The sequence below is a fragment of the Schistocerca serialis genome, chromosome 7 (genome assembly GCF_023864345.2).
Source record: "Schistocerca serialis cubense isolate TAMUIC-IGC-003099 chromosome 7, iqSchSeri2.2, whole genome shotgun sequence".
Classification (NCBI taxonomy): domain Eukaryota; kingdom Metazoa; phylum Arthropoda; class Insecta; order Orthoptera; family Acrididae; genus Schistocerca; species Schistocerca serialis.
In genome coordinates this window covers 598,957,491-598,985,448 of record NC_064644.1, presented here as the reverse complement: position 1 = coordinate 598,985,448, position 27,958 = coordinate 598,957,491, and the positions used below count along the sequence as shown (strand labels likewise).

Sequence of the window (27,958 nt, the reverse complement as noted above, 5' to 3'; positions counted from 1 at the left end):
GTACAAAGTATATAAGCAGGCCTAATATTTTCAAACTCGGTCTTCTGTAAACGGGTTGACAGTTACGTATCCCTGTTTATACACACTCTTAAGAAAATTAAAAAGCCGACATGCAACAAAGGAATTATCGCAATGGGACGGAAATCAGAAGATATGACGTACACGTACAGACAAACAAATGATTACAATTTCAGAAAAAATAGCATAATTTATTCAAGAGATAGAGCTTAGCAAACCGAACAAGTCTGTAAACGCGCTGGTGCACCTCAGGCCCCTTATGAAAGCACCTGTTTGGTTTGGCATTGATTGATAGTTGTTTGATATCCTCCTGGATGATATCGTGAAAATTCTGTCCAATTGGCGCCTTAGATCATCGAAGTTCCGACCTGGATCGAGGGCCCTACCCATTATGCTACTGATGTACTGAGTTCGGGAGAGATTCGGCGACTCTGCTGCCCAAGGAAGAGTTTAGCAAGCACGGAAACAAGCAGTGGAAACACTTGCCGTGTCCGGGCGGGCATTATCTTGCTGAAATGTCAGCCCAGAATGGCTTGCGATGAATGGCAACAAAACGGAGCGTATAACATCGTCCAGGCTGTGCTGTAAGGATGACGCGGATGACAACCAAAGGGGACCTGCTATTTCTCTGTCCCCAGTTTTCTCACCTGGGGGCCAACCTCTCCATTTCACAGCAGCACTTGCAACTATATCCTCAGTTATTTGCTGGATGTATTCTAAACTCTATCTACCTCTACAGTTTATACCCTCTGCAGCTCCTTCTAGTATCACAGAACTTATTCCGCGATGTCTTAACAGATGCCCTGCCATCCTGTCCCCTCTTCAGTGTCAGTGTTTTCCACATATTCCTTTCCTCGCCGATTCTCTGGAGAACCTCCTGACCTTATCAGTCCGCCTGATTTTCAACATTCTTCTGCAGCGCCACGTCTCAAATTCTTCTGTTCTCTTCTGTTAAGGTTTTCCCACAGCCCGTGTTTCACTGCCATACAGTGCTGTGCTCCGAACGTACATTCTCAGAAATTTCTTCCTCAAATTAAGGCCTACGTTTGATACTAGTAGACTTCTCATGGCCATGAATGCTCTTTAAGTCACTGTCAGTTTGTTTTATATGTCCTCCTTGCTGCATCCGTCATGGATTATTCTACTGCCTAGGTAGCACAATTCCTTAACTTCATCTACTGCGTGATCATCAATCTTGAAGCTAAGTTTCTCGCTTTTCTGATTACTGCTACTTCCCGTTACTTTCGCCTTTCTTCGATTTACTCTCAAACCATTCTCTGTACTCATCAAACTGTTCATTCCATTCAGCACATCCTGTAATTGTTCTTCAGTTTCACTCACGACAGCAATGTCATCAGCGAATCGTATCATTGGTGTCCTTTCATTTTGAATTTTAATTCCACTCTTATTATTTCCTCTTGGTTCTTGTAAAGAATTGTATGTTACCCGCCTTTTCCTATAGACCACCCCTATTTTTCGCAGAATTTCGAACACATTGCACCATTTCACATTGACTAACGCTTTTTCCAGGACTTTTCCCCGAACGTGAGAACTGCCTCTCTGACGCCTTTACCTTTCTGTTACGGATTAAAGTCAAGCGCCGGCACGCGAGTCGGGAACGACAGGGAAGAGAAGGCTGTGAGGATAAGTCAGCCAGTCGCACACTGACCGACCTCTGTCCAGGACGACAACGCGACAGCAGCGGCTGCTACGTGAAGAGGGCATAAGCGCCGTGCCCGTATGGTGACGGCCCACTTGGATGGCAACTTCAATGTTAAGCCACTTGGATAGCAGCGTCAACGTTAGGCGCTTCGTCTGCAGTTCAGGACAGGCTTATTTCAGTTAGAGATCAGCAGTCACTGCAAAGACTGATTATTTCGTATATCGCTTTTGCTTCAGACACATCTGTGTAATTGCCAAAGTCAAGTATCTGTAATTGTCTTTTTGTAATAAACTCATTAGTACGAGTTGTTTGTTTGATTGTCTAGCGAATCGAGTGCGCAGGATTCCTAGACATAACACTTCCCTAAAGCCAAACTGATCATCATCTAACAGATCCTCAACTTTCTTTTCCATTCTTCTGTATATTTCTTGTCGGCAAGAGCTGTTAAGCTGATTTTGTTATAGTTATCGTTCTTGTCGGCTCTTGCAGTCTTCGGAAGTGTGTGGATGATGTTCTTCCGAAGTCTGATGGTATATCGCCCATCTCATACAGTCAACACATCAACGTGAATAGCCATTTCGTTGCCACTTCCCCCAACGATTTTAGAAATTCCGGCGGAATGTTACCTACACCCTCTGCCTTATTGGATCTTAAGTCTTCCAAAGCTCTTAAATTATGATTCTAATACTGGACCCCAATCTCTTCCCTGTCGGCTCCTGCTTCTTCTATCAGGTAATCAGACAAGTCTTCCCGCCCTTTCCACCTCTCCGCTCTCTATCTCCCGCATTTAACACTGGAGTTCCCAATGAACTCTTATTGTCATTGCCCTTGGTTTTAATTTCACCGAAGACTGTTTTGACTTTCCTGTATGCTGAATCCGTCCTTCCGACAATCATTTCTTTTTCGATTTCTTCGCATTTTTCATGCGCACATTTTGTCTTAGCTCCCCTGCACTTCCTATTTATTTGGTTCCTAAGTAACTTATATTTCTGTACTTCTCAATTTCCCTGAACATTTTTGTACTACCTTCTTTCGTCGATCAGCTGAAGCATTCCATATCTTGTCCATGGTTTCTTCGCAGTTGTTTTCCTTGTACCTACGGTTCTTTCTAACTTTTGTGACTGCCGTCTTTAGAGATGTCCTTTCTTTAGCTGTGCCGTGCGGAGTGGCCGCGCGGTCTTAGGCGCCATATTACGGACTGCGCGGCCCCTCCCGCCAGAGGTTCGAGTCCTCCCTCGGGCGTGGGTGTGTGTGTTGTTCTTAATGTAAGTTAGATTAAGTAGTGTGTAAGTCTAGGGACCGATGACCTCAGCGTTTTGGTCCCTTAGGAATTTACACACACACACACACACACACACACACACATTTTCTTCAACTGTACTGCCTACTGAGCCGGCAAGGTAGCTCAGCGTGTTCGGTCAGAGAGTTAGCTACCCTCTGTAATAAAAAAACTGAGTGAACGATCAACGAAGAACCTGAACGGGTGTCATCGGACGTCCACCCCGAACAAATTAAACGAACAATATGGAACAAAATGAGATCACCTAAAAAAAAAAAAAGCTACCAATTATCGCATTCTCTATAGCCACGGAGAACTTCAAACGTATCTCTTCATTTCTTAGTACTTCCCTATACCACTTCTGAGCATTCTGATTCTTTGTGACAAGTCTCGTAAACTCTTCAGCCTATTCTTCATCTTTACTACATTCAGATCGTAGTATATTTGGTCCTGGATACGCCTTGGAGTCCAGTATCTGATTTCGGAATCTCTCTGTGACCATGATGTAATCCAACTGAAATAATCCCTTATCTTCCGGCCTTTTCCAAGTGTACCACCTCCTCTCGTGATTCTTGATCAGACTATTCGCTATTATTAGCTGAAATTTGTTACAGAACTCAATTAGTCCCTCTCCTCTCTCATTCCTTGGCCCAAGCGCATATTCCCCTGTAACCTTTTCTTCTGCTCCTTCCCCTACAACTGCAATCCAGTCATCCATAACTATTAGATTTTCGCCTGCCTTTACGTATTGTATTATCCTTTCAGTATCCTCACATACTTTATCTCTTCATCTTCAGCTTGCGACGTCGGCAGGTTTACCTGAACTATCGTTGTCGATGTTGGTTTGCTGTCGATTCTGACAAGAACAGCCCTATCACTGAACTGTTCACAGTAACACTCCCTGCTCTGCCTTCTAATTCATAACGAATCCTTCTCCAGTTATACCGTTTTCTGCTGCTGTTTATATTACCCTATATTTATCTGCCCAGAAATCCTGGTCTTCTTTCCATTTCACTTTACTGACCCCCACTATATTTAGATTGAGCCTTAGCCTTTTCAGATTTTCTAGCTTCCCTACCTTGTTCAAGATTCTGACATTCCATGCCCCGACTCGTAGGACGTTATTATTTCGTTGTTTATTCGACCGTTCTCATGGTCATCTCCCCCTCCCAGAGTCCCCTCCCAGAGGTCCGAACGAGGGAGTATTCCGGAATTTTTTGCCAATAGAGAGATCATCATGAAACTTTTTCAGTTATAGGCGACAGGTCCTGTGAATACGCACTGTGTCTTTAATGCAGTGGTTTCCATTGCCTTCTGCATCCTCATGCCATTGATCATTGCTGATTCTTCCGCTTTTGGGGGCAGTCTCCCACCCCAAAGGCAAGCGAGTGCCCTGAAACTTTGACAAGGTAATTGGATGAATGAGGATGACTTAATATGCCGGAAGTCTTCGACGCCATTGTTGGTGATTTTATCCAAAATATAGACAGCAGTGTATTTCGCAACCGGGACCGAGGACGTTTGGTTACTAACGAAAATGCTACGGGCTTTTTTCTTTTACTTGAACCCTAATTTCCCACTTAAAAGAAGCGGTTGCCTTACTTCTTTTATTTTTATTTACTTTTTTTTTAAGGAAGGTTACTTTCCTGGCGCCGAAAGTGAGGGATAGGAGCAGAGTGGGCAGGGGTCGCAACCCGAGGCCTGGCAGCTATGTGCTGTTCCCTCTGTCCAGGACTCAAGAAAAGTGTAGGGAACCGGAAGCGGTGGTACAAAGAACATCAGTGGTATCCCTGGACCACGGGTTACCTTTCTATGAAATGAAATGACACCACAGACCATCACTTCTGATTGTCAGGCCGCATGGAGGCGACAGCGGTGCTGATAATCCGCTTCTGTCCAGGAAGACTCCAGACACGTCTTCAGCCTAGAATGTCATTGACTGCAGTGGATTTGTCTTCACTTAACAGCGCCGCTCCGGTTTGAGCGCCAATGAGCAACGAAATCGTGTCTGGAGACGCCACAGGCCGTAGTGGGATACCAACCCGACTGTCGCTCGCCATGCTTCCCAACAATCAGGAGTGCTGGTCTGTGGAGCCATTTTATTTCATAGCAGGACCCATTTGGTTGTCATCTGCGGCACCCTTACAGCACAGCAGTACGCGCCCTTTCGTTGTCATTCATTCCAGGGCTTACACTTCAGCAAAATAACGTCCGCCTGTAGAGGGAAATAATTGCTACTGTTTGTCTTTGTGCTTGCCAAACCCTTCCTTGGACAATGAGTTCGTCGGATCTCTCCCCAATTGAGAACATTTGGAACATTAAGGGAAGGGCCCTCCATCCAGCTCAGGATTTTGACGGTGTAAGGCGCCAGTTGGACAGAATCTGAAGCGATATCCCTAAAGACCTCATGCAACAACTATATCAATGAGTGCCTAGGCGAACAAGTGCTTTCGTAAGGGTCAGAGGTGGACGAACGTGTTACTGACTCGCTCAATTTGTCAGGCTCTTTCTCTTGAATAAATCATCCAGTGTTTCTGAAATTATAATCACATGTTGGTCTGCAAATGTACGTCAGATCTACCGATTTCCATCTCATTTGGATAATCCCTTTGTGGTGTGTCTTTTTTTTTTTTTTGTCTTAGAGTGTTTCTTGAAGTTGTAGACGTGCCCTAGATATCCTGCCGATAGGAATCAAATAGGTGAGGGAAAGATCGTACAGTCCCTGTGTGTCCGTCCTCTCAGTTGCTTGTCGTAGGGGGGGACTGACATCCAGAATGATGTTGAGTACGGTCTTCCATTACCGATCGATTCCATATCAGCAGGACAGTCAGAGATCCCAACCAATGCGAGCTGCATCGCGGAGAGAAACTGTAACTTACCAGCATGTCGGTGCATGGGGGGTATTCTTACACGAGGTGTAAGACAGTCTCCTCAGAAACAACCAACACTGAAAGGCAACTTCTGAACGAGGAACCCACAGTGTGAACTTTCCTTACATATAGAATGTATGTAGCATTACTCCCACCTGGTTTGTGCGATTGCACTGAAATTGTAAACACTGTCACATGTAGTTTTCGTTGTACATACACTGTATGCGAATTTGGCGTTTGTTGCAAGGCGCCTTCACCGTGTCGCAGTTTTGCTGGCCAGCAGTGCAGTAGCTGGGTGCGGCTGGGGCGGGCTTTGTGTGTCTCACCGTGAGCTGGTAGCCGCGGTCGGCCCGCAGGCGGAAGGCCCCGACGCGGCGGTCGCCGTAGGGCCCCACCAGGCTGAGGGGGCGCCCGCCCACCACCTGTGACGCCTCCACTGCCTCCTCTGGCGGCGGCGGGGGCGGCCTGTACCACCTGAAACACGCCGGCGGGGGAGCTGCCCTTAGTACGGCAAACGACTAGTAGTTTGCTTAATCACTGTGATTGAGATTAAACTAGTAGTGAAAATTAAGGACCCATGTGGGTTTACGATGCTACATAAATAAGAGCTCTACACAGATGCTAACAAACAGACATGCTATGTATCCGGGCGCCCATACATAATGGGGATTTGACCACCAGATGTTGTGAGAGGGGGCCTGTCAGTATAAAAGGAGGCGGCCACTGGAGAAGCAGTAAGAACACAATAGACTTGCCTTTCGAGTGTGCACTAGACACTAGAAGACACCCGAGTAACAAATCCATCAATGGTATTGCAACCCTTCTAAAGCTGCACAAGTCGATTACTCGTGATGTGGTTGTGAAGGGAAAACGCAAAGGAACAATCACGGTCAAAGCTAGACCACACAGACATCACACAATAGCGGTCGAGAAGAGCCGAGCATTGCTGGAGGGGGGGGGGGGGGCGCTTGTAAAAAGTCGAATGAAGTGAGCGGAACTAATCACTCGTGTGTTCCAAAGTGCTGCCAGCGCTCCACATTGTACAATTACTGTGTGCAGGAAATTACTGAGAATGGGGTACAATGGTTGGGCAGGTCCTCATGAGCCACACATTTCTGTGCTAAGACAACGCTTGAACTGGTATAGAGAGCGACAGTGATGGATCGCACTATACCCTGTTGCACTCCTGTAGAACAGTTTCGGTTTGGTGGATGCCTGCCATCATGTGTAGTGCCAGCAGTGAAGGGCAGATGAGGTGCTGTTACAGTACAGGGGTGTTTCTCGTGGTTAGGGTATAGCCCTCTTACTGCGCTTAACAAAATGCTAAATGAGGGAGAATATGAACACTTCTTATGTCACTCTGTCCTGCGTACAGGAGGGGAACAGCCAGGAGACGGTGGTCGATTGTGTCAGCATGACACCGCAGCCTGTTGGAAATCAGCGTCTGTGAGGTCACCGTTTATGGACAACAGCGTTCCTGAAATAGACTGGCTTATCTAGAGTCTCATCCTCAACCGTGTGGAACACCTTTGGGGTGAGTTAGAATGTCAGAGTCCTTCCAGACCCCAGGGTCCTACGTCACTGCCCTCTCTGGATTCGGCTCTCATGAAAGAATGGGCTGCAATTTCTCCACAGGCTTTCAGGCAGGTCGCTGAAAGTGTCTGCAGCAGACTTCAGGCCGTCACAAAAGCAAAGGGTGGACACTTCCCATATTAATGTCCACCAATAAGTGTCCAGACACGTTTGACCAGATACGGTAGTGTATATTTAATGAAGCCCTCAATTACAGACACAAGAAGCCACGTAATCAGCTACTATTTCAGCAGTGAAATGAGTGACAAAGCGTGCTCAAACTGCTCGAGTTTACAAATTACTGGACTAACGGTACCTGCTCGGTAAACAGCAGAAAATCACACACTATCAGTGTTTAAATACACAAGACGAAGGTCTGCGAGAGAGAGATTCTACCAAATAATCATCCAATGGAAACATAACATTTAGCGTTACCTGAGCGACAGCATATGTGGCTTTGTCGATAGCCTGTTGCGATATTTTCAAGTTATCGTTATAACATTTGTTAATCAAGTTGTCACGAACAGCCAGCAACAAGATGCTCAAGAAGTTTGTTCGTAGGAAGCCGGCATTCTTGACCAAATCTCTGAGTCTTCAGCATCCAGGAACAGAATGCCGCCTAAGCTGTTGATCTATCTGGCGTGGGGGCTCACTGTAGCTATCGCTGTTCGTTTCCTCATGTAGGTCCATAAAATGAGAACCACAGTTCGCCTTAGATGTTATTTGAAAACTCTGCGTACATATAAAACAACCAAGCAAAGTGGCACTTTTTTTTTATTGGCAACAGCTGCATATAAGTATTTTCTTTTAAAGGATGTCGCCGTCTTGCCGATATTAGTAACTTTTTAATGCAACCAGATATCGCCTCACAAAAATGAGGGAAAAATACCTCTGTGCCAATGTGTTATCGTCTATTTAACATCCCTCGGCCACCCTCGCACAACACAAAAACTGTTGTCCAAATTTTTACACATTAAATACTGAAGTTTCTCCATTAATTTCTAGCTTCATGTGTGAGGTTGTGAGACTTGAGCATCCAGGAACACTGCTACATCTTGCCACCTACGCTGTTGGTCCCTGGTCTCCTTAAATATGTGTCGTACAGTGATATAATTCTGCAGGTACATTCAATGGTATACATGGAAACTGTGTGGAAAATATGAAACGAATAGAATTATTAATAAAGAAGTAATAAATTATAACATTGTGCCTGATGCTGAATTTTTAACCCATGAACAGCGAAAATGTGATGAGCAGTAAACTTTTTTCCTTTTTATTATTTTTCGAGGGGTGTCAGTGAGAAAAAGTTTCGTAAGGATTTGAAATTATTTATAACCTTCGTTAAACTGGTAAGTGCTATCATCATCAAATTCTACATGACTATAGTCAGGGAAATTTGAATTCAATTTTAAGCAGAAGCTAGCTTTTAGCGCATCTAATGTTTATGACGCCAATCTCCTTAACCATATGCCGTATGTTACATTCAGTATTTCAGATGCCTTTTTTGAGCAGCTGAGCTGGTATTTGTCTGTAATTAGTTAGGAGAAGCAAGGAACATCTGTTCTGACATAGGAAGGAAGTGTGAACCTGAGAATTACCTTCTAGCCAAGAAGAACCATTTGTTTATCGCAGACTATATTCCGTAGACGTACAGGGAAATGTTGAGTTACTGCAAGTATACAGACAATAACAAGTCTAATGTTCGAGCCACTGTCACCAGTAAATGTTTCTCAAAACAATTTGCATTGTGTAGTTGCTACAATTGTGTAGTTGCTACAATTGTGTAGTTGCTACATAGTATACCTTGACCTTGAACAATATCTTTCTACAGTTTTGCCTCCCAACTGTTATTATGGTTGTATGTATTCCAAGTATTATATAACAATGCACAAGTATGGATTTTTCTATGTTGATGATAAAGACGTGCAAGGATGATGGAGAGGAGCAGCCCTAGCTTTGCGACATAGGGAATATCGGTCAGAAAGCGACAGATTCGGAAGTACGAGGGTAAGTCAATTATTCTCCGCAAAGTAGCTATACAATTTTATTGTAATCAAATACGAAACTTACAAGAACATCATTTTTCGACATCGTCTCCTTGCGTTTCAACGCACTTGGTTCATCGTTGTACAAGCTTCCTGATGCCCTCATAAAAGAAGATTCTCGGTTGAGCTGCAAGGCAGGAATGCACCGCTTCTTTCAGTGCTTCGTCCGAGGCAAATCGACGGCTCCTTAATGCCTGTTTGAGTGAACCAAACAAGTGACAGTCATAAGTGGCAAGATCGGGACTATATGGAGGATGATCCAGTACTTCAAGCCGCGCTGGATTTCCCGTCGGTCTCAGGCGCTGCAGTCATGGACTGTGCGGCTGGTCCCGGCGTAGGTTCGAGTCCTCCCTCGGGCATGGGTGTGTGTGTGTTTGTCCTTAGGATAATTTAGGTTAAGTAGTGTGTAAGCTTCGAGACTGATGACCTTGGCAGTTAAGTCCTGTAAGATTTCACACACATCTGAACATTTTTTCCGCTCGAGTACGATACAGCTCTCGTTCGCCCGGCTGTTCTCACGCTCTGTGGCTACCTGGTGCTTCGTTCGATGAGTGTGCCACATGATCCTACCTAGTGTCTAGCCTATCATAACAAAGTCTTCCTATACTGTGCATCAAAACAAAGCAAAGAAAAAGGAGTAAACGTGGGCAGCTATGTGCCATAAACGCCGCATGTTCTTCCAAATTCTTTGCCATCTTTGACAGAATAACGATCTCGTAGGCAAACCGCAATCTTTTTGTTTCTTCTCTCTGAACTTTAATTCTCTTTCTAAATTTCTCCTTAGCTTCCTTTGCTGCTTGCTCATTGTACAGAATGAATAACATATGGGTAGGTTACGGCCCCGTCTCACTCCCTTCTCATCTACATTTCCCCTTTTATGTCCTTCGCCTCTTACCACTGCAGTCTGGTTTTCTTTTGATCCATGTATTTTATCGCTGCTACCTTCACAATTTCAAAGAGTGTTCTCAACATTGTCAAAACTTGTGACTGTATCTACAAATGCTATAAACACACATATTCCCTTCTTCAGCCTATCTTATAGGGTACGTTGTAGGGTAAGTATTGTCTCGCGTGTTCCTACATTGATCCGGAATCCACTCTGAATTTCCCTGAGATCGCTTCCACCAGATTGTCCATTCTTCTGTAAATGGTTCTTGTCAATATTTTGCTACGATGGCTTATTAAACAGTTGATGCAGTAGTATTCACACCTACCAGCAACTTCCTTCTTTGGGATTGGAATTATGGCATTCTTCTTGAGGTCTGAGGGTATTTCGTATGTCTCAGGTGTACTAGGTGTAATAATTGTGTCACGGCCGGCTCTCTCAAGCATGCCAGTAATTCCGAGTGAGTGTCGTGTATTTCAGAGGCCTTGTTCGCACTTGGATCGTTTAGCACTCTTTCATATTCTTCTCACAATATCTTATCCCCCATCTTATCTTGCGTGCTTCCTGTTCTTATTCTATAACATTGTCCTGAAGTTTGTTTCTCTTATATAGATTCTCTGTATATTCCGTCCACTTATCAGCTTTCACTTCTTTGCTCAGTACTGGTTTTCCATCTGCGATCTTTATATTGATAGAGCTGCTTCTCTGTTTCCAAAGAACTCTTTAATTTTTGTGCAAATGGTACTTATCTTTCCGCTAGTTGTACATGCTTCTGTGGTCTTACATTTGTCTTCCAGTCATTTCTGCTCAGCCGCTTTTCTCCGTATATCTCACTCTTTAGACGTCTGTATTCCAGGTTGTATCGGGCCAAGTGCGCACGTGAGGCAGAACTCGCTCGAGTATGTGGAGAGTTCTCATTTAACACTCGCTTAGTTGCTCCATAAATCGATGTTGATCAAAATACAGAAACTGTGGTATTTCAATCCTGCTGACTCGAGACGTAGCGTCACAGAGACCCATTGAGTGTTGTTGTCTGTGGTACGTTAGGTCCGCACGTTAATGCTCACGGTCGCCTTTCGGATGACGAGGGCCTCACCAGAAACGGAATGCTGAACAGCCGCAATACTGACGTGCGGGCCACTGTCACGCAGTCAGTATGGATTCAAACAAAACGATTCATGTGAAACAGCTAGATTTACTCATATACGACATCTCGCAAAAAATACGTAGATACAGGCAAAAGATAGACTGAGTCCTCCTGGATTTCCGTACGGCGTTGCACACTGTACCGCATCAACGCCTACTAATCAAGATACGACTGTAGGAAGTGTCTTCGCAGATATGTGATTAGCTCAATGATATTTGACTGATTGAAGCGAGAACACTATACTTGACGGCTTAAGTTCCACACAAACGTAAGTATCGTCGGATGTGCCAGTAAAACGTAGTAGGGTCTCTAATGTTCTCAGTACGTCTAAACACTTTATTAAACAACTATGTAAATGGATCATTCCACCACTTGACTATCTCCAAATCTAATGAAATTTGATGTGGAGGTTCTATATGGTGCTTGGTGGCTACATACCAAATTTCAGTTTAGTATTTCAGTGGTTGAATTCTTAGGGATTTTAAAGGGACACTACTCACCTTCGCATCATGTACGAAGGTGCAACTGAGCTAACTTTGTTAGGCTTTTTTAAAAGTTCTAGCAAACATTTGGTTCAAAAATGGCTCTGAGCACTATGGGACTTATCTTCTGAGGTCATCAGTCCCGTAAACTTAGAACTACTTAAACCTAACTAACCTAAGGACATCACACACATCCATGCCCCAGGCAGGACTCGAACCTGCGACCGTAGCGGTCGCGCGGTTCCAGACTGAAGCGCCTAGAACCGCTAGGCCACACCGGCCGGCAAACATTTGTTCATTTGCTTTAATATACACAGATAACTTCTCATGCTGAATCGCACCGTGGCAAAAATTAGGAATTTAGCCTTACCTAATATAGATACAAGCCTCTAAAGTGGCTAAAAAATTCGTCACGCTATTCTGAGATCCATAGCTTGACCGACCACTGTTACTTTTCATATGAACCAATCACACCAAAGCTTCAGAGGGTTATTCATATCTATGATGCCTCGACAAACTTTAGCTAAGATTGGATGCCCAGATGAAACATATGCATCTGCAAAGTTAGTCAAAATGTTATAATTGCAAATTTTAGGGTATTTTTGCGGGGGCAATATCTCAACTGTGTCTTCTTCAATCCTCTTTTTCTTGCTACAGCTGGAAAAAGCGTGCCTTAAGCTTTCAAAGAAATATTGTTTAATTTCTGGATCTTTCAGTTTGACGAGTAAGAATACGATTAAAAAGTGATTACTTTAGCACTTCGGGTAGATTGAAAAATCAAATATTTTGCTCGTTAAGTCCCATAATGATTTTTATTCATGTGTATATGTCAGTTTCAAACAATTTAACAAATGACGTAAAAACAAGTATAGTACGAAACACAGAAAATTTGCAGAACAAAAATACTAAAGAGTCAGTTCCATTTTTGGTTAAGCACTTCTAGCATTTTGTCAATGAATCGTGGATAACTGTATTGTCTTCCTGGTGGTGATGTTGATGAGGCTTCTAAAGTCATGAAGATGTGTTGCTCATGAATCCAGCAGGTATCTTTAGCAGTCGGCCAGTGGAAGGAACGAGCATGACCGTGTAGGTGCATAAAGCTGATGAGGACATCTTGTAGTTCATGTGAAACTTCACATGTTTCCAACCCACCAAAATTGCCATATATGCAAGTAACATACTGTCCTGGTTGTAAACTTGGAATTTCTTCAAACTTGGAATCTCTTCATCTGCCTAGAAGGCGTTAACTGTAAGTGCTGTAGCATTACTGGAAACTCTGCTTACTCTGAGCTGATTGCAATTAATTGATTTTCTCTTGTTCCAGACACTGCATTCCCATGGTAAACCTTGTTTCTTGATCTAGATGGATTTTTTCAATTTCTTCTTTTGGTACATAAAAAAGCTTTACCCCTGGAATACTATCATCACAGAATTTGAATTAATCATATGGAGACGGTATTTGGTTATCTAAGGCCCTCTGCAGACTAGCACAGGCCACAATTCATTTTTCTGTTCCCGCAATGCCGTCACAAGGTAATTTACTACGGTTTGTTCCAAAAAATTCCATTTTGGCAGTGATGCCAAAATCCTTTTCGTGCAGGCATAAACTGATGAAATTTTTGAAATTCTTAGATTGAGCAGCTAAATCACCACTAAAATAATGAATGTTCATAATGTTTTCATTCTTAGTCTTTAAATATGCTATCAACTTTATTTGAAAGGCATGGACAGCAATGCTATTATGACAGAACAGTCGCTGACCATACGAATGCCAATATTCTGGCATTATTTGCCATCAAAATACATATCAGATGGATGAAATGTGGCCTGACTATTCTTCCAATAGAATCCTTGCACAGCATCTTGAACAACAAATGAATAATTCTCAGCTAAATCTATCAATACATTTACTTCTTTTTCTGCAAGATTTCTTTTTAGCTGCTTAAGATATAAACTTTGGTGTTCTGACACAAAGTGATGGCTTCTTAAACCGGTAATTTTCTAAATCAATGCCTCCATGAAATCTTCATCAGTTCTCTGGCAAGTCTCCAATGTGTGTCTGCCAGTATGGAACCATTGCTTTGTATTCCATTGTTTCTTCAGGGTCACAGTCTTTAAAAGAGTCTTCAAGAAAAGCCTCTAGTCCCATTTTCCTGGACATTCCACACAATGTTGGAGCATACAGTTATTTGATTCCAAACTGCATACAGTTTTTTTCATCAAATCCTTGTAGTCATCTTGAATGGACGTTGCTGAAGCCAACATTAATTTGACATTTTGATGAATTGCACATACACATACTGAATGTGATCCATAAGAAACAGCTGTACTACACCATTTCGGCCTTAGTTCACAAAATTTTGAGAAGCTTAGTTCATTTCCATATTGCTTACAATAAGCAATGAACGTTTCTTTAAGGTAAGGGCATCTTGAGTAAAACCAAGCCCAGACCTACACTGAAGAATCTCCTTGTCAATTTGCGACATTTCCTTAACTGACGAATAAATATCGGGTGAACAGCCTGGTGTGAGTGTTCAAAGGACACAATATTTAGGCAATCGACATTGTTGCCATCATCATGTGTGCTGAATCACATTTCCTTAACTGATTGTATTTCTCTTTTTCCACAATAGAATGGTGATGACTTCAGACAATATTCACTGTTGTTTTTATATTAAATATACAAATTAGGCTATCAAAACATATTGTTTTAGTGCTTACCTTCAGCTACAACAATGATTACTGATTATTTAAACACTCAGTACGCAACACTAAGATTGTACAGTGTCAACGCACAAAAGACTGGCACTGTGAAAATTGCCAATAATGAAAGCAGCAATTACAAGTGGTGATTCAGCAATGTATATCACTGCTGTATGCGTAGAGCCTTAAAAAAACTATCGCCGCTTTAAAATACCAAAGGAAACCGAGTGTCAATGCATTCAAGGGTTGAAACTTTGTAAAGCAACACAGCATTCCATTATGATATCCTAGATTTTATATTCTTCAGGGCACTTTCTGACGTTTTATTATACTTATATTCTACACTGTAAAATAATGTAAAAACACTTATTAGCATAGTTACTTTTCCTAAACCACAGAAAAATTTTATACTTTTAAAAGACACTACAATTACACATTTTTTATTTACAGCTTCAAATTGTTTTAATTTTTGTATTTATCAGTAATCCATTTTTCCTACTTTTGATAGGTATTCTTACTCATCAATATGCAAGATCCAGAAATTAAACAGTATAGCTTCGAAATCTTAAAGAATACTCTATCCATCTGTGGTAAGAAAAAAAGGATTGAAGAAGACAGTTGAGATATTGCCCCCCAAAAATACCCTAAAATATGCAGTTAGAAAATTTTGGCCAACTTTGCAGATGCATATGTTTTCATCTCGGCACCCAGTGCTAATTAAATTTGATTGATATGTAGACTTCATAGATATGAATAGCCATCTGAAGTTGTGGCGTGATTGGCTCATACGAAAGGTAGCAGTGGTCGATCAAACCATGGATCTCAGAATAGAGTGACAAATTTTTTAGCCAATTTAGAGGCTTGTATCTATATTTAGGAATGACTAAATCCCTAATTTTTGCTATGGTGTGATTCAGCATAAAAAGTTGTCTATGTATGCTAAAGCAAATGACCAAATGTTTTCTAGAACTTTTAAAAAAGCCTAGCAAAGTTGGCACATTTGCACGTTCGTACATGATGCTGAGGTGAGTAGCCTCTCTTCAAAATTCCCTAAGAATTCAACCACTGAAGATACTGGTCTGACATTTTGTATATAACAATAAAAGACCATGTAGAACATTCACATCAAATTTCATTAGATTTGGAGATGTTCGAGTGGGGACACTTTTTAATATTGGTACCTTTGACGTGGAATGACCCAATCGTTCGCTGACGACGCTGTTGCCTAAAGGAAAGTGTGATCATTGGACGATTTTATGAATTGCTGAAAGAATTGGACGAAATTCTGCTTGGTATATTGAATAACAACCGCGTTTAAATGTGAACAAATGTAAGATAATGCCTATAATAAAGAGCAATAATCTGGCAGTATCTAATTAATAGTTTTGCGCTTATCTTGAGCAAGCCACACTACATAAATAATTAGTGGTACAACTAAGAAACGATATGAATATGAGTATGCTTTGTACAGTAACGCTTGTTGCAAAATGGCTGTGTGGACGATGTGGCCTATTTTACACCATATTTTAGTTCTACGTGAAGATGTCTTGCTGAGTGTATTTATATGTTTTGACGAAGCCATTACGGTCTTATCACATTAGGACGTGGTGTAGAACAGATATGAAGATGGTCATTACTGATTGAAACCGGTCATCGTCGAGGGCTATTACTGTGATCAAAGACTGGAATAAAAAACATTTGATATGAAATGGGACGATCACGCGATATCCACGTCCACATCCACATGACTACTCTGCAATGCACACTAAAGTGCCTAGCAGAGGGTTCATCGAACCACTTGCACACTGCTCTTCCACTGTTTCACTCTCGAAACGCGCACGCGGGAAAAATACACACATCTTTGCATGCGAGCTCTAATTTCTCTTTATTTTATTACGATGATCATTTCTACCAATGTAGGTAGACGTCAACAGATTACTTTCGCATTCGGAAGAGAAATTTGGTGACTGAAATTTCGTGAGAAGATCTCGCCACAACTAAAAAAAGTCTCTGTTGTAATAACTGACATCCCAGCTCGCGTATAACATCCGTGATATTATCCCCCCCCTCCCCTCCCCTCCCCTCCCCCTATTCCGCGCTTGTAGACAACGAGCCGCCCTTCTCTGAATGTTTTCGTCATCCTCCATCAAATGGTTCAAATGGCTCTGAGCACTATGGGACTTAACATCTGAGGTCATCAGTCCCCTAGAACTTAGAACTACTTAAACCTAACTAACCTAAGGACAACACACACTTCCATGCCCGAGGCAGGATTCGAACCTGCGACCATAGCGGTCGCGCGATTCCAGCCTGAAACGCCTAGAGCCGCTCGGCCACAGCGACCAGCTCATCCTCCATCAAGCCTATCTGATAAGGACCCGTACTATACATAAGCACTCTAGCAGAGAACAGATAAGCGTATGGCAGGCAGTCTCTCTAGTGAATTTGTTGCATCTTCTATGTGTTCTGCCAATAAACGCAGTCTCTGGTGTGCCTTAACAACATTTTCTATGTGATTGTTCCAATTTAATTTGTTCATAATTGTTATACCTAGGTAGTTAGTTGAACCGACAGCCTTCAGATTTGTGCGATTCATCGTATAAACGAAATTTAATGCATTCCATTTGATGATCTCAACCTTCTTATTATTTAGAGTCAATTGCAACTTTTTGCACTAAATCGTTTTCCGGTTAGTTTTGTTCTTTTAATGATTTTACGAGAGGTTAATGGCAGCAGCGTCTGCAAGCAGTGTAAAGCGACTGCTCAGAATGTCTCCTAAATCATTAAATTTGTATTCGGAGGAGTAGAGGTCACATAACTGTTCCCTGTGGAATGCCAGATATCACTTCTGTTCTACGCGTGACTTTCCATCAGTTACGGTGAACTGTGATCTTTCTAACAGGAAATCACGAATCCAGTTGCACAACTGAGCCAGTATTCCATAGGCACGAAATTTTATATCAAGCCGATTGTGACCAATGATATCAAAAGGCTTCTAGAAATATAGAATCAATCTGAGATTCCCTGTCGAAAGGACTCATTACTTCATATGAATAAAGAGCTAATCGTGTTTCACCAGAACAATATTTTCTGAATCCGAATTGACTATGTGTTAACAATCGTTTTCTTCGAGGCAATTCATAATGATCGAACGCAATATATGTTCCAAAATCATATTTAGCAGATTACTCCTGTTTCATTTCTTGAGCATTGGTGTGACCTCTGCAACTTCGCTATTTCAGTATAAGGGAATGCGGATACAAGACACACATTGGTTGGTAGTGTTTTGCGAAAGTGCAGCGCATCTGCACGGGCAGTCACGTACAAGATGCTAGTGCGGATAGTTCTAGTGTGCTATTCCAGTGTCTCGAGTCTTTCCTGAATAGGCATGAAAACAGACATCGAACGAATTTGGAGATGCTCCGCTGAGATAGTAACAGGGTGGTGTGGCCCATATGTAATTGTAACGGAAACGATTGGAGAATCTAACTGGAAATCCTTGGAAGAAGAGTTCTCGCGAAATCCTATAGGGTAAGTTTAGAGAATCTGTATAGCGCGTGGAAGAGGGTATACAACAGATAGTCACTTTCTCGTCGCTCAGTACACGATGATGACTGGGTGTTGTGTGATGTCCTCAGGTTAGTTAGGTTTAAGTAGTTCTACGTTCTAGGGGACTGATGACCATAGATGTTAAGTCCCATAGTGCTCAGAGAAATTTTTTCAGTACACGAGGGGAAAAGGACAGAAAATCGATAAGAGTGGTACGAGATACCCTCCGCCATGCACTGTGCAGTGGCTTGTGTAGCATATCTTCATATGCTGATGTAGACAGAGAATCCCACCACTACGGTTGTGAAGAGCCATCAACACAGCGCACTTCACTGCACTCTCAGATGTTGAATTGAGTAACAGTGCACATTTGTGCACTCGTTGTCCGCCCCCGTTAGCTGAGTGGTCAGCGTGGCGTAATGCCACGCTACGGGGCCTTGGTTCGATTCCCGGCTGGAGCAGGAGATTTTTCTCCGCTCGGGGTGTTTTGTTGTCATCATCATTTCATCCCCATCTCCGACGCGCAAGTCGCCCAGTGTGGCGTCGAATGCAATAAGTACTTGCCCTCAGCGGCCGAACTCCGAACGGGAGACTCCCGGCCCACAATGCCGTACGCTCATTTCCATGTGCACTTGTTTAAGTTTACACGACGAGTTAAATAATGGTGTATTTAGCTAGTCATGAAAATGTAAACATGTACACATATGTGCACTGTTACGAGACTAAACATCCAACAAGCTTCAGTGGAACGATATGGCCGGTGTGGCCGAGCGGTTCTCGGCGCTTCAGTCTGGAATCGCGCGACCGCTACGGTTGCAGGTTCGAATCCTGCCACGGGCATCGATGTGTGCGATGACCTTAGGTTCGTTAGTTTGAAGTAGTTCTAAGTTCTAGGGGAGTGATGACCTCAGATGTTAAGTCTCATAGTGCTCAGAACCATTTGGAACGATATGTGTGCGGACATCCCTAGCTACACAATGTGCTTTTTAACTGTATTGTGGTTATTCCTGACAAACCTGATTTTATTTTCAACTAATGTGTGGGAAATGTGCTACATACTATGTACAGTAATGTCAACATGGCATGTGTGCTACGATCGTAATGGAACAGGACGCAGAACTAGTTTTTAAAGATCAGAAGATGACAACCTTAACTGTTGAAAATGTTCATCAGGAAAAAATAGAATTGAATGTGATGTTGGCTATTAAATTTTTGTTCATTAGAATCCTGACGTAATCGACTCATTAAGAACTATAATTTTATGTGAAAAGTTAAACACAGTAAGATAAATATTACAATTATAAACTGTGTATGAGTCTTGAGGCGGTATAAGTCACCTCGCGCAAATACCCTAACCATATTCATCCAGGATTTGAAAATGGAGCAAATAGTGACATGTAACGTACTTTCACACCATTCTGAAACTTTTCCTCGCTGTTATACCCCGCACCCTCTACCAAAATGATAAAAGTTTCTCTCTTACTACATTTTCACTGTTAATGGAGTAGAAGTATAGCATCAGCCAAGACGTTTTAATTTATTATTTATTTACTACTAACTGTACTCGCAACGTATCTTGCAGACAGTATACACATATACCAGTGACTGTAACCACAGAATTATCTCATGTTTTAGAATACACAAGCGTTGGAAAAAAATATGGAAACTGCGTGAGTTTGCTTGAACATAATGCATATGCTAGCCAAGCCTGCAGGTTGCGCTGATGTATTTGATCACCAACGGCACCTGTGCAACGTCTTCAGTACGGGGCAAGAGTCAGTCGTGGTCGGGACAGTTCTGAGTGCCTCATGTCGCAGATAAGCGAATTCTAAAGAGGGCAAGTTGTCGGCGCACGCGTGGTGAGTGCTTCCAAGGGAGGCGAAGAATTTGGTGTCCGACGGGGTACCACATCGGAGATTTGTACTGCCTACAGGAAAAGAGGAAAAAACGTCATTCGCTAAGTCACAACCCGGGCGAAGATGTTTGTGAGAGATCGTGACAGACGGTGATTGAAGAGGGTTGCGGCGAAATATAAGCTGTAAAAATAACCGGAGAACTGAATGTCGCACTCGTGTACCACATCAGCGCCAAAACATGCGTAAGTAGGAAATTGGAGGGCGAACTGGAATTCGAAAATAACTTATCAGTGATACAATCCGTGTAACAGGAAAACGCAATGCCGAAGCCATAAAACCTGGACCGAGCGAGGTGGCGCAGAGGTAGCACACTAGACTCGCATTCGGGAGGACGACGGTTCAGTCCCGCGTCCGGCCATCCTGATTTAGGTTTCTCATGATTTCCCTAAATCGCTCCAGGCAAATGCTGGGATGGTTCTTTTGAAAGGGCACGGCCGACTTCCTTCCCCGTCGTTCCCTAATCGGATGAGAGCGATGACCTCGCTTTTGGTGTCTTCCCACAAACAACCCAACCGAACCAAAACCTAGACTCTGGAGCCGGCCGCTGTGGGCGAGCGGTTCTAGGCGCTTCAGTCCGGAAGTGCGCTGCTGCTACGGTCGCAGGTTCGACTCCTGCTTCGGGCATGGATGTGTTTGATGTCCTTAGGTTAGTTAGGTTTAAGTAGTCCTAAGTCTAGGGGACTGATGTTAAATCCCATAGTGCTTACAGCCATTTGAACCTGGACTCTGGAGCATTGGAAGAAAGTCAAGTTCTAAGCAGGTTTACGTCCGAGGAGTGAAACGTGACGGGGGTACGGTGATGATTTGGGCAGCCATATCGTGGTATTACGTTGATCCCATTGTTACTCCGCAAGGTGACATTGCTGCCATTGAATATGTGACAATTTAGGCTGATCAGGTGCATCCTGTGGTACAACGTTTGTTACCCAATGGTGAAGCTCTGTTCCAAGGTGACAGGACTCGCTCGCGTCATCCAGGACTGGTTCTGTGTGCACCAGGATGAATTTTAGAGCCTCCCATGGTTACCTCAGTCACCATATGCCAATACTATTGCGCCTCTGTGGTCAACGTTCTAGAGAAGCGTGCATGATCGCTATCAGCCTCCATCATTATTACCTTAACTTGCCACTGTCGTGCAGGTAGATCTGTAAAAGATTCCTCTGGAAACCAAACAGAGCTTATGCATGGTAATGCGTTGGTGTTTCCATATTTTTGTCCACTCCCGTATGACGTCATAGATACTTAGACGTGCGAAGAACTAGCTTTTGCTTAAAAGCGGAGTCCTAATTACCCAGAATATAGGCATCCAATATTTCATAAAGAGAGTACTTAGTGACTTGCAACAATCTTTAAACATAGTTTCAGATCTTTTCTAAGCCTTTTCTCGCTTAACGTCAAATAGTCAACACCTTAGCTCATTTGTAAAGTAATCCAGAGTCTGTAGTTGTTTTGTACACAGGAGTTTGATTCTTTATAAAGTAGGCGACAAAAGATACCGACAAAAGTTAGTCGCAACGAAGTAAATTCTACGTTGATCTGTTCCGTGTAATATTGTGAGACGCAAGATGGAAGTGGAGCTGGGAGAGGGGCAGGGACAGACTGCAGCAACCAGGATACGAGAGTGCAGCTGCTGTGTGTGTGTGTGTGTGTGTGTGTGTGTGTGTGTGCGACCGCCGGCCTGCTCAATAGACGGGTCAGACTGCCATCGCTGATTGCCGGCGGGTTGACCCGACGGGATGGTGTACTTTGCGCCGTCGTTGCAAGTTCCTCTGGCCGCCGCACAAGAAATACCGCGCTGAAAAATACATAAGTGTATCTCCAAGAAAGCATAAAACATGCCCCAGAAGTGGAAAAATAAGTGGGGTCATCGGCAGTGTCTTAAAGGGGTCCGTATGTCATCGCGAATATAGGGCGCTCGTTCGTGTTTGAAACTTGAAAAATATGGACTATTGTTTGAGTATTTACGTTCAAATTCCAGCTGCTAAAGTTTGCTTCCACAACAGATTATGAAATTTATCAATCATACACTAAAGCCAACGGCCTTGCCGCAGTCGTCAGATCACCCAAGTTCAGCGCTGGGCTAGCACTTGTATGGGTGACCATTCAGTCTGCCGACCGTTGTTGGCAAGCTGGGTGCACTCAGTCCTTGTCAGGCAAGCTGGGGAGCTACTTGACTGCGAAGTACCGACTCCAGTCTCGTAAACTGACATACGGCCACGAGAACGTTGTGCTGACCACTTGCCCCTCCATATCCGCATCCGGTGACTCCTGTCGGCTGAAGATGACACGGCGGCCGGTCGGAAACGCGTATACAACACAAGTGTCTGGCGCAGTTGTTAAATCGGGTACTGTTGCTATGACGGCAGGTTATCAACATTTAAGTGAGTTTGAACGTGGTGTTATGATCGGCGCACCAGCGATGGGACACAGTATCTCCGAGGTAGCGATGAAGTGGGGATTTTCCTGTACGAACATTTGACGAGTGTACCGTGAATATAAGGAAATCACTAAAACAGCAAATTTCCGACTGCTGCGGCCGGAAAAAGATCCCGCAAGAACGGAACAAACGACGACTGAAGAGAATCGTTCAACCTGACAGAAGTGCAACCCTTGCGCAAATTGCTGCAGATTTCAGTGCTGGGCCTACAACAAGTGTCAGCGTGAAACATCATCGATATGGGATTTCGGAGCCGAAGGCCCATCGTGTAACCTTGGACTCCTGATATATCTGAATACGACTCTGACTTATCAATTGTGAATTACGACGGACTTGGGGAATTCCACCAGGACAACGCGACACCCCACACGTCCAGAATTACTGCAGAGTGGCCCCAGGAATATTCTTCCGAGTTTAAACACTTCCCCTAACCGACGAACTCCCCACACATGAACATTATTGAGCATATCTGGGATGCCTTGCAACGTGCTGTTCAGAAGAGCCCTCTACCCCTTGTATTCTTACGGATTTATGGACAGCCCTGCAGGATTCATGGTGTCAATTGCCTCCAGCACCACATTAGTCGAGTCCATGCCACGTCGTGTTGCGGCATTTCTGCGTGCTCCCGAAGGCCATACATGATATTACGCGGGTGTACCGGTTTCTTTGGCTCTTCAGTGCATCCTCCGATGTTCGTGAGTAATCGCAGCTACACATACTGGGATGTCTCTTGATAATTTTGTGTTGGGCATAGTTTGTAACCAACTAGAAAATAATGCGCTACTCATATAGGACTGATAATTTATCTTAAACTTCTTCCGCACATTGTTTAGAATGCCACAAAACATTATCAGCACTTCATTTAATTGTTACTGACCGAATTTAAAAATGAAAAATGCCTGCAGAATGTCCTCTTCAGAGGTATAATGTTACGTTAAACGTTTAACATAGTAAGACAAGTACTGAAGTTAGGGACTGTGTATACAATGACGTGACAAGTCATGGGATATAGCTCCTAATATCGTGACGGACCTGCTTTTCCCCAGCGCAGTTCAGCAACTCGATGTGGCACGGATTCAAGTAGTTAGGAGTCCCCTGCAGAAATACTGAGCCATGCAGCCGTCTATAATTGCAAAGGCGTTGTCAGTACAGGATTTTATGCACGAACTGACCTCTCGACTATATCTCATAAATGTTTGATGGGATTCATGTCGCGCGACGTGGGTGGCCGAATTATTCGCTCGGATTATCCCGAATATTCTTTAAACTAGTAGCGAATATCTGTGGCCCAGTGACATGGCACATTATCATCGATAAAAATTCCATCGCTATTTGGGCACATGAAGTCCATGAATGGCTGGAAATGGGCTCCAAGTAGCCTAACGTAACTATTTCCAGTCAATGATAGGTTCAGCTGGACCAGAGAACCCAGTCCATTCCATGTAAACAGCTCATAGCATTATGGAGCTGCCATCAGCTTGCACAGTGCCTTGTTGAGAACTTGCGTCCATGGCACCGTTGGGTCTGCGCCACACTCGAACCTTACTATCAGCTCTTACTAACTTAAATCGGGACTCATCTGACCAGGCCAGGGCTTTTCAGTCGTATGGGGTCCAACCCATGTGGTCACGAGCCAAGGAGAGGCTCTGCAGGCGACGTGGTGCTGCGCTGTTCGCAAAGGCACTCGCGTACGTCGTCTTCTGCTGACATAGCCCACTAGCGCCAAATTTCGTCGCAGCGTTCTACCGGATACGTTACTCGTACGTCCCACATTAATTTCCGCGGTTATTTCACGTAGTGTTGTTTGTCTGTTAACATTGACAACTCTATACAAACGACACTGCTGTCAGTCGTTAAACGAAGGCCATCGGCCACTGTGTCGTCCGTGATGAGTTATAATGCCTGAAATGTGATATTCTCGGCACACTCTTGACTCGGAATATTGTATTCTCTAACGATTTACGAAATGAAATGTCCCATGCGCCCAGCTCCAACTACCATTCCGCTTTCAAAGTCTGTGATTTCCCGTCGGAAAGCTTTCCACTTGAATCATCCGAGTACAAATGACAGCTCCATCAATGCAGTGCCCTTTTATACCTTGAGCACCGCCATCTGTAAATGTGGATATCGCTATCCCATGACTTATGTCACCTCCGTGTGCATCTCGAGGTAGAGTAACTCAACGGTGGGCAAACAGCCCAGACTATTTTCATTCAATATACACACCAAACAACGAAAGGAAGAAGCTTATCATTTACTACATATTCGCTGCTCAGCTTCAGTGTCTCTAACGCCGGACATCCGCCTCCGGCCACGGCTGAAACACGCCCCGCCCCACTCGTCACTGCGGCTGCTCCGAACAGGTGTCTCTCAGCTCCAAAGCATGACGTCGTGCGTTGAGTCAGAATCCCGAAGAAGCGACACCGAATCAAATCAAAACAAGAAGTTCTGAGTTAACAATTTCGTTTAATAGGCTGGCCAGAGTAATGGTTGGGTCTTAGAAGCTGCCGAAGGTTGAATTTCGTTCGGATAAAACATTTTTGTTCGTCGAAATCAAACAAATTTTTTTAATGGAGGCTTTTCCAGAAGGTTCAAATGGTTTAAATGGCTCTGAGCACTATGGGACTTAACTTCTGAGGTCATCTGTCACCTAGAACTTAGAACTACTTAAACCTAACTAACCTAAGGACATCACACACATCTATGCCCGGGGCAGGATTCGAACCTGCGACCGTAGGGGTCGCGCGGTTCCAGACTGTAGTGCCTAGAACCGCTCGGCCACTCCGGCCGGCTTTTCCAGAAGGTGTACTTAATTAAGAACACTTATTTCATTATTTAGTCAGTAAATTCAGTAAATTAGAAATAGGTTTTTTATTAACTTCTTACCAGAATGCGAGCAAAAAAATTTAGAACACGTGCGAAAGAAAGAGTTAAGTGTTAGATACCACGACATTCTGCTTTCTTTTTCATTCTGACGTTCTATTATCTTCGCTAATCAGCCTTAAGATCCAGCTACTAGCCCCAACTTCGGCTGTGGGCCAGTTTTTAAGCGACAGTTGAAAACGTCGTAATTTATACTGCGCAAATAGAATTGAAAATTTTACTAAAATATGAAAAAACAGATATGTACACAATCATTCAATTGTTATTTCCTTAAATTGCTAATAACCTATTACAAAATAAAAATACAACTACTAAATATAAAAAATACTTGAAATATTAAAAATTCAAAAGTACTGTTCATAAAATATGTATATTGTTTCATGTCCATAATCTTTTCCGTGATAAATTTAATTTTGTGAAATTACATTTTATTATTTCGTATTTTTTCTTTGCGACTATCATCTCCGAGGAATCTGAAAAGTCCGCCGTTGGGAGCTGTTGCCCTCTTTGCTACTTACTGCAGAGGATTACGAGAAATTAGATGCTGAGGATGACGAAGGGGATACAAATGTCGGTGAGGAAGAAGGATAAAAAAAATGAACAAGAAGCGCAAGAGGAAAAATTCACAAGAATTATAAAATTTTTCATTTTTATTGCTAATAAACATGTTCTGTAATAAAGACAATAGAAGAGGCAGTTTTGTAACAAAGTTTACCATGAAAATTAGAGATATTCACGGGAAACATTTTTTTCCGCTTCATTAAAGTTTTTTTCATCCTTTGCGTCATATTGCGTCCGCTACTTTCAATTTTTCAATTCTTATGTTTCAAATGGCTCTGAACACTGTGGGACTCAACATGTGAGGTCATCAGTCCCCTAGAACTTTGGTCTACTTAAACCTAAGGACATCACACATATCCATGCCGAGGCAGGATTCGAACCTGCGACCGCAGCGGTCGCGCGGTTCCAGACTGAAGCGCGTAGAACCGCTCGGCCACACCGGCCGGCCTTGAATTCTTATATAAAAATCACTATCAGAAGGGTCAGAGTCCCCATTAACTCTGGCCATAATTGAGCAGATTTTTCAATTTTGGCCAGGTTTTCAGTATGCTGGCCCACTGTGCGTCGCCGATAGGCAAACCATCGTATGATATCGACAAGCACTTAAGCAGAGCCGTTGTTCCAACAGAACGGTTACTCTGATAAATACTTACGCACTGCATTCCTATCAAAGGGAGTTCAATGTGGGGATGTAAACGAACACGCGGAGGCGCCCGCTGCAACAGCTGTCTTTCCATATTTTGGCGGCATGTCTTCTAGAACAGAAAGGATTCTCAAGAAATGCAGAGTGTTGAGGAATTCCCGTTACAAACTTTTATGACTTGTAGAGGCGAGTGAGTACATATTGTTTTGAGCATGTCCGGGAAGATATTGTTTCCGTTCTACAGTGGTTTCTATTCAGATATGTAACGCGTCGACTTGTGCTGAGGGAAAGAGAAAAGACTCAAGAGTTGCTTGTCTTGATATGCATTAGGGTAGACAGAATTACCTGTACTATGGATTTAACTGCTATCAACTTCTTTTTGCGGGGTCGTATGCATAGTTTACTTTGCGGGACTCCTGTAGAGACAAAGGAAGATCTGCTGGCACGTGTTGTGGCCGATACGCTATAAACTGGAGAGACACCAGATGGCATGAAGAGAGTGTGCCGGAGCATGCTTCATAGCAAAATGTCTGGAACAACGCTGATGGTCGCCACATCGAACCGCTGTTGTAATCCATCAGTACCGTCCTGTACGTACAATATGCTGATTTCTTTTTTGTTTTGGAATAATGTAAACACGTAATGTTTAAGCGTTAATACAAAAAAATGTGCTTAAGTGATGAATGAATGTTTCGTTATGTTTCCTTTCGAATTGGTGCCTAATAAATGTAATGCGCCGTGCCTAATTCTGTTCCTCAAGCAGGAGTGGATAAGACATCTGAACTGAAACCGTCGTGAAACGGAAACGGTACGCTCCGCGACATGGGTGGTGGTGATTGGTTTGTGGGGCGCTCAACTCCGCGGTTATCAGCGTCCGTACAAATTCCCATCCTTTGCTCAGTCCAAACTCGCCACTTTGATGAATGATGATGAAATGATGAGGACAAAACAAACAGCCAGTTATCTCGAGGCAGGTGAAAATCCGTGACCCCGCCGAGAATCGAACCCGGGACCCCGTGCTCGGGCGGACGTGAGTCTGTTCAAAATATTATGTAATTTCTCTTTACAAATCCTACACGTATGTAACGGGAATTTTCGAACATTCTGTATGTTGTTGTTGTTGTTGTGGTCTTCAGTCCTGAGACTGGTTTGATGCAGCTCTCCATGCTACTCTATCCTGTGCAAGCTTTTTCATCTCCCAGTACCTACTGCAACCTACATCCTTCTGAATCTGCTTAGTGTATTCATCTCTTGGTCTCCCTCTACGATTTTTACCCTCCACGCTGCCCTCCAATACTAAATTG

The 27,958-nt window shown here is 43.3% G+C and overlaps 1 protein-coding gene across 1 annotated transcript in view; it reads right to left on the bottom strand.

Annotated features, from left to right (window-relative positions):
* Positions 1 to 27,958, bottom strand: part of LOC126413283 (uncharacterized) — a 155,817-nt gene that overhangs the window by 4,908 nt on the left and 122,951 nt on the right. The window contains exon 4 of the mRNA XM_050083183.1: positions 6,157 to 6,304. Within this exon, the coding sequence (XP_049939140.1) occupies positions 6,157 to 6,304 (148 nt within the window). The remainder of the gene's footprint in view (positions 1 to 6,156; positions 6,305 to 27,958) is intronic.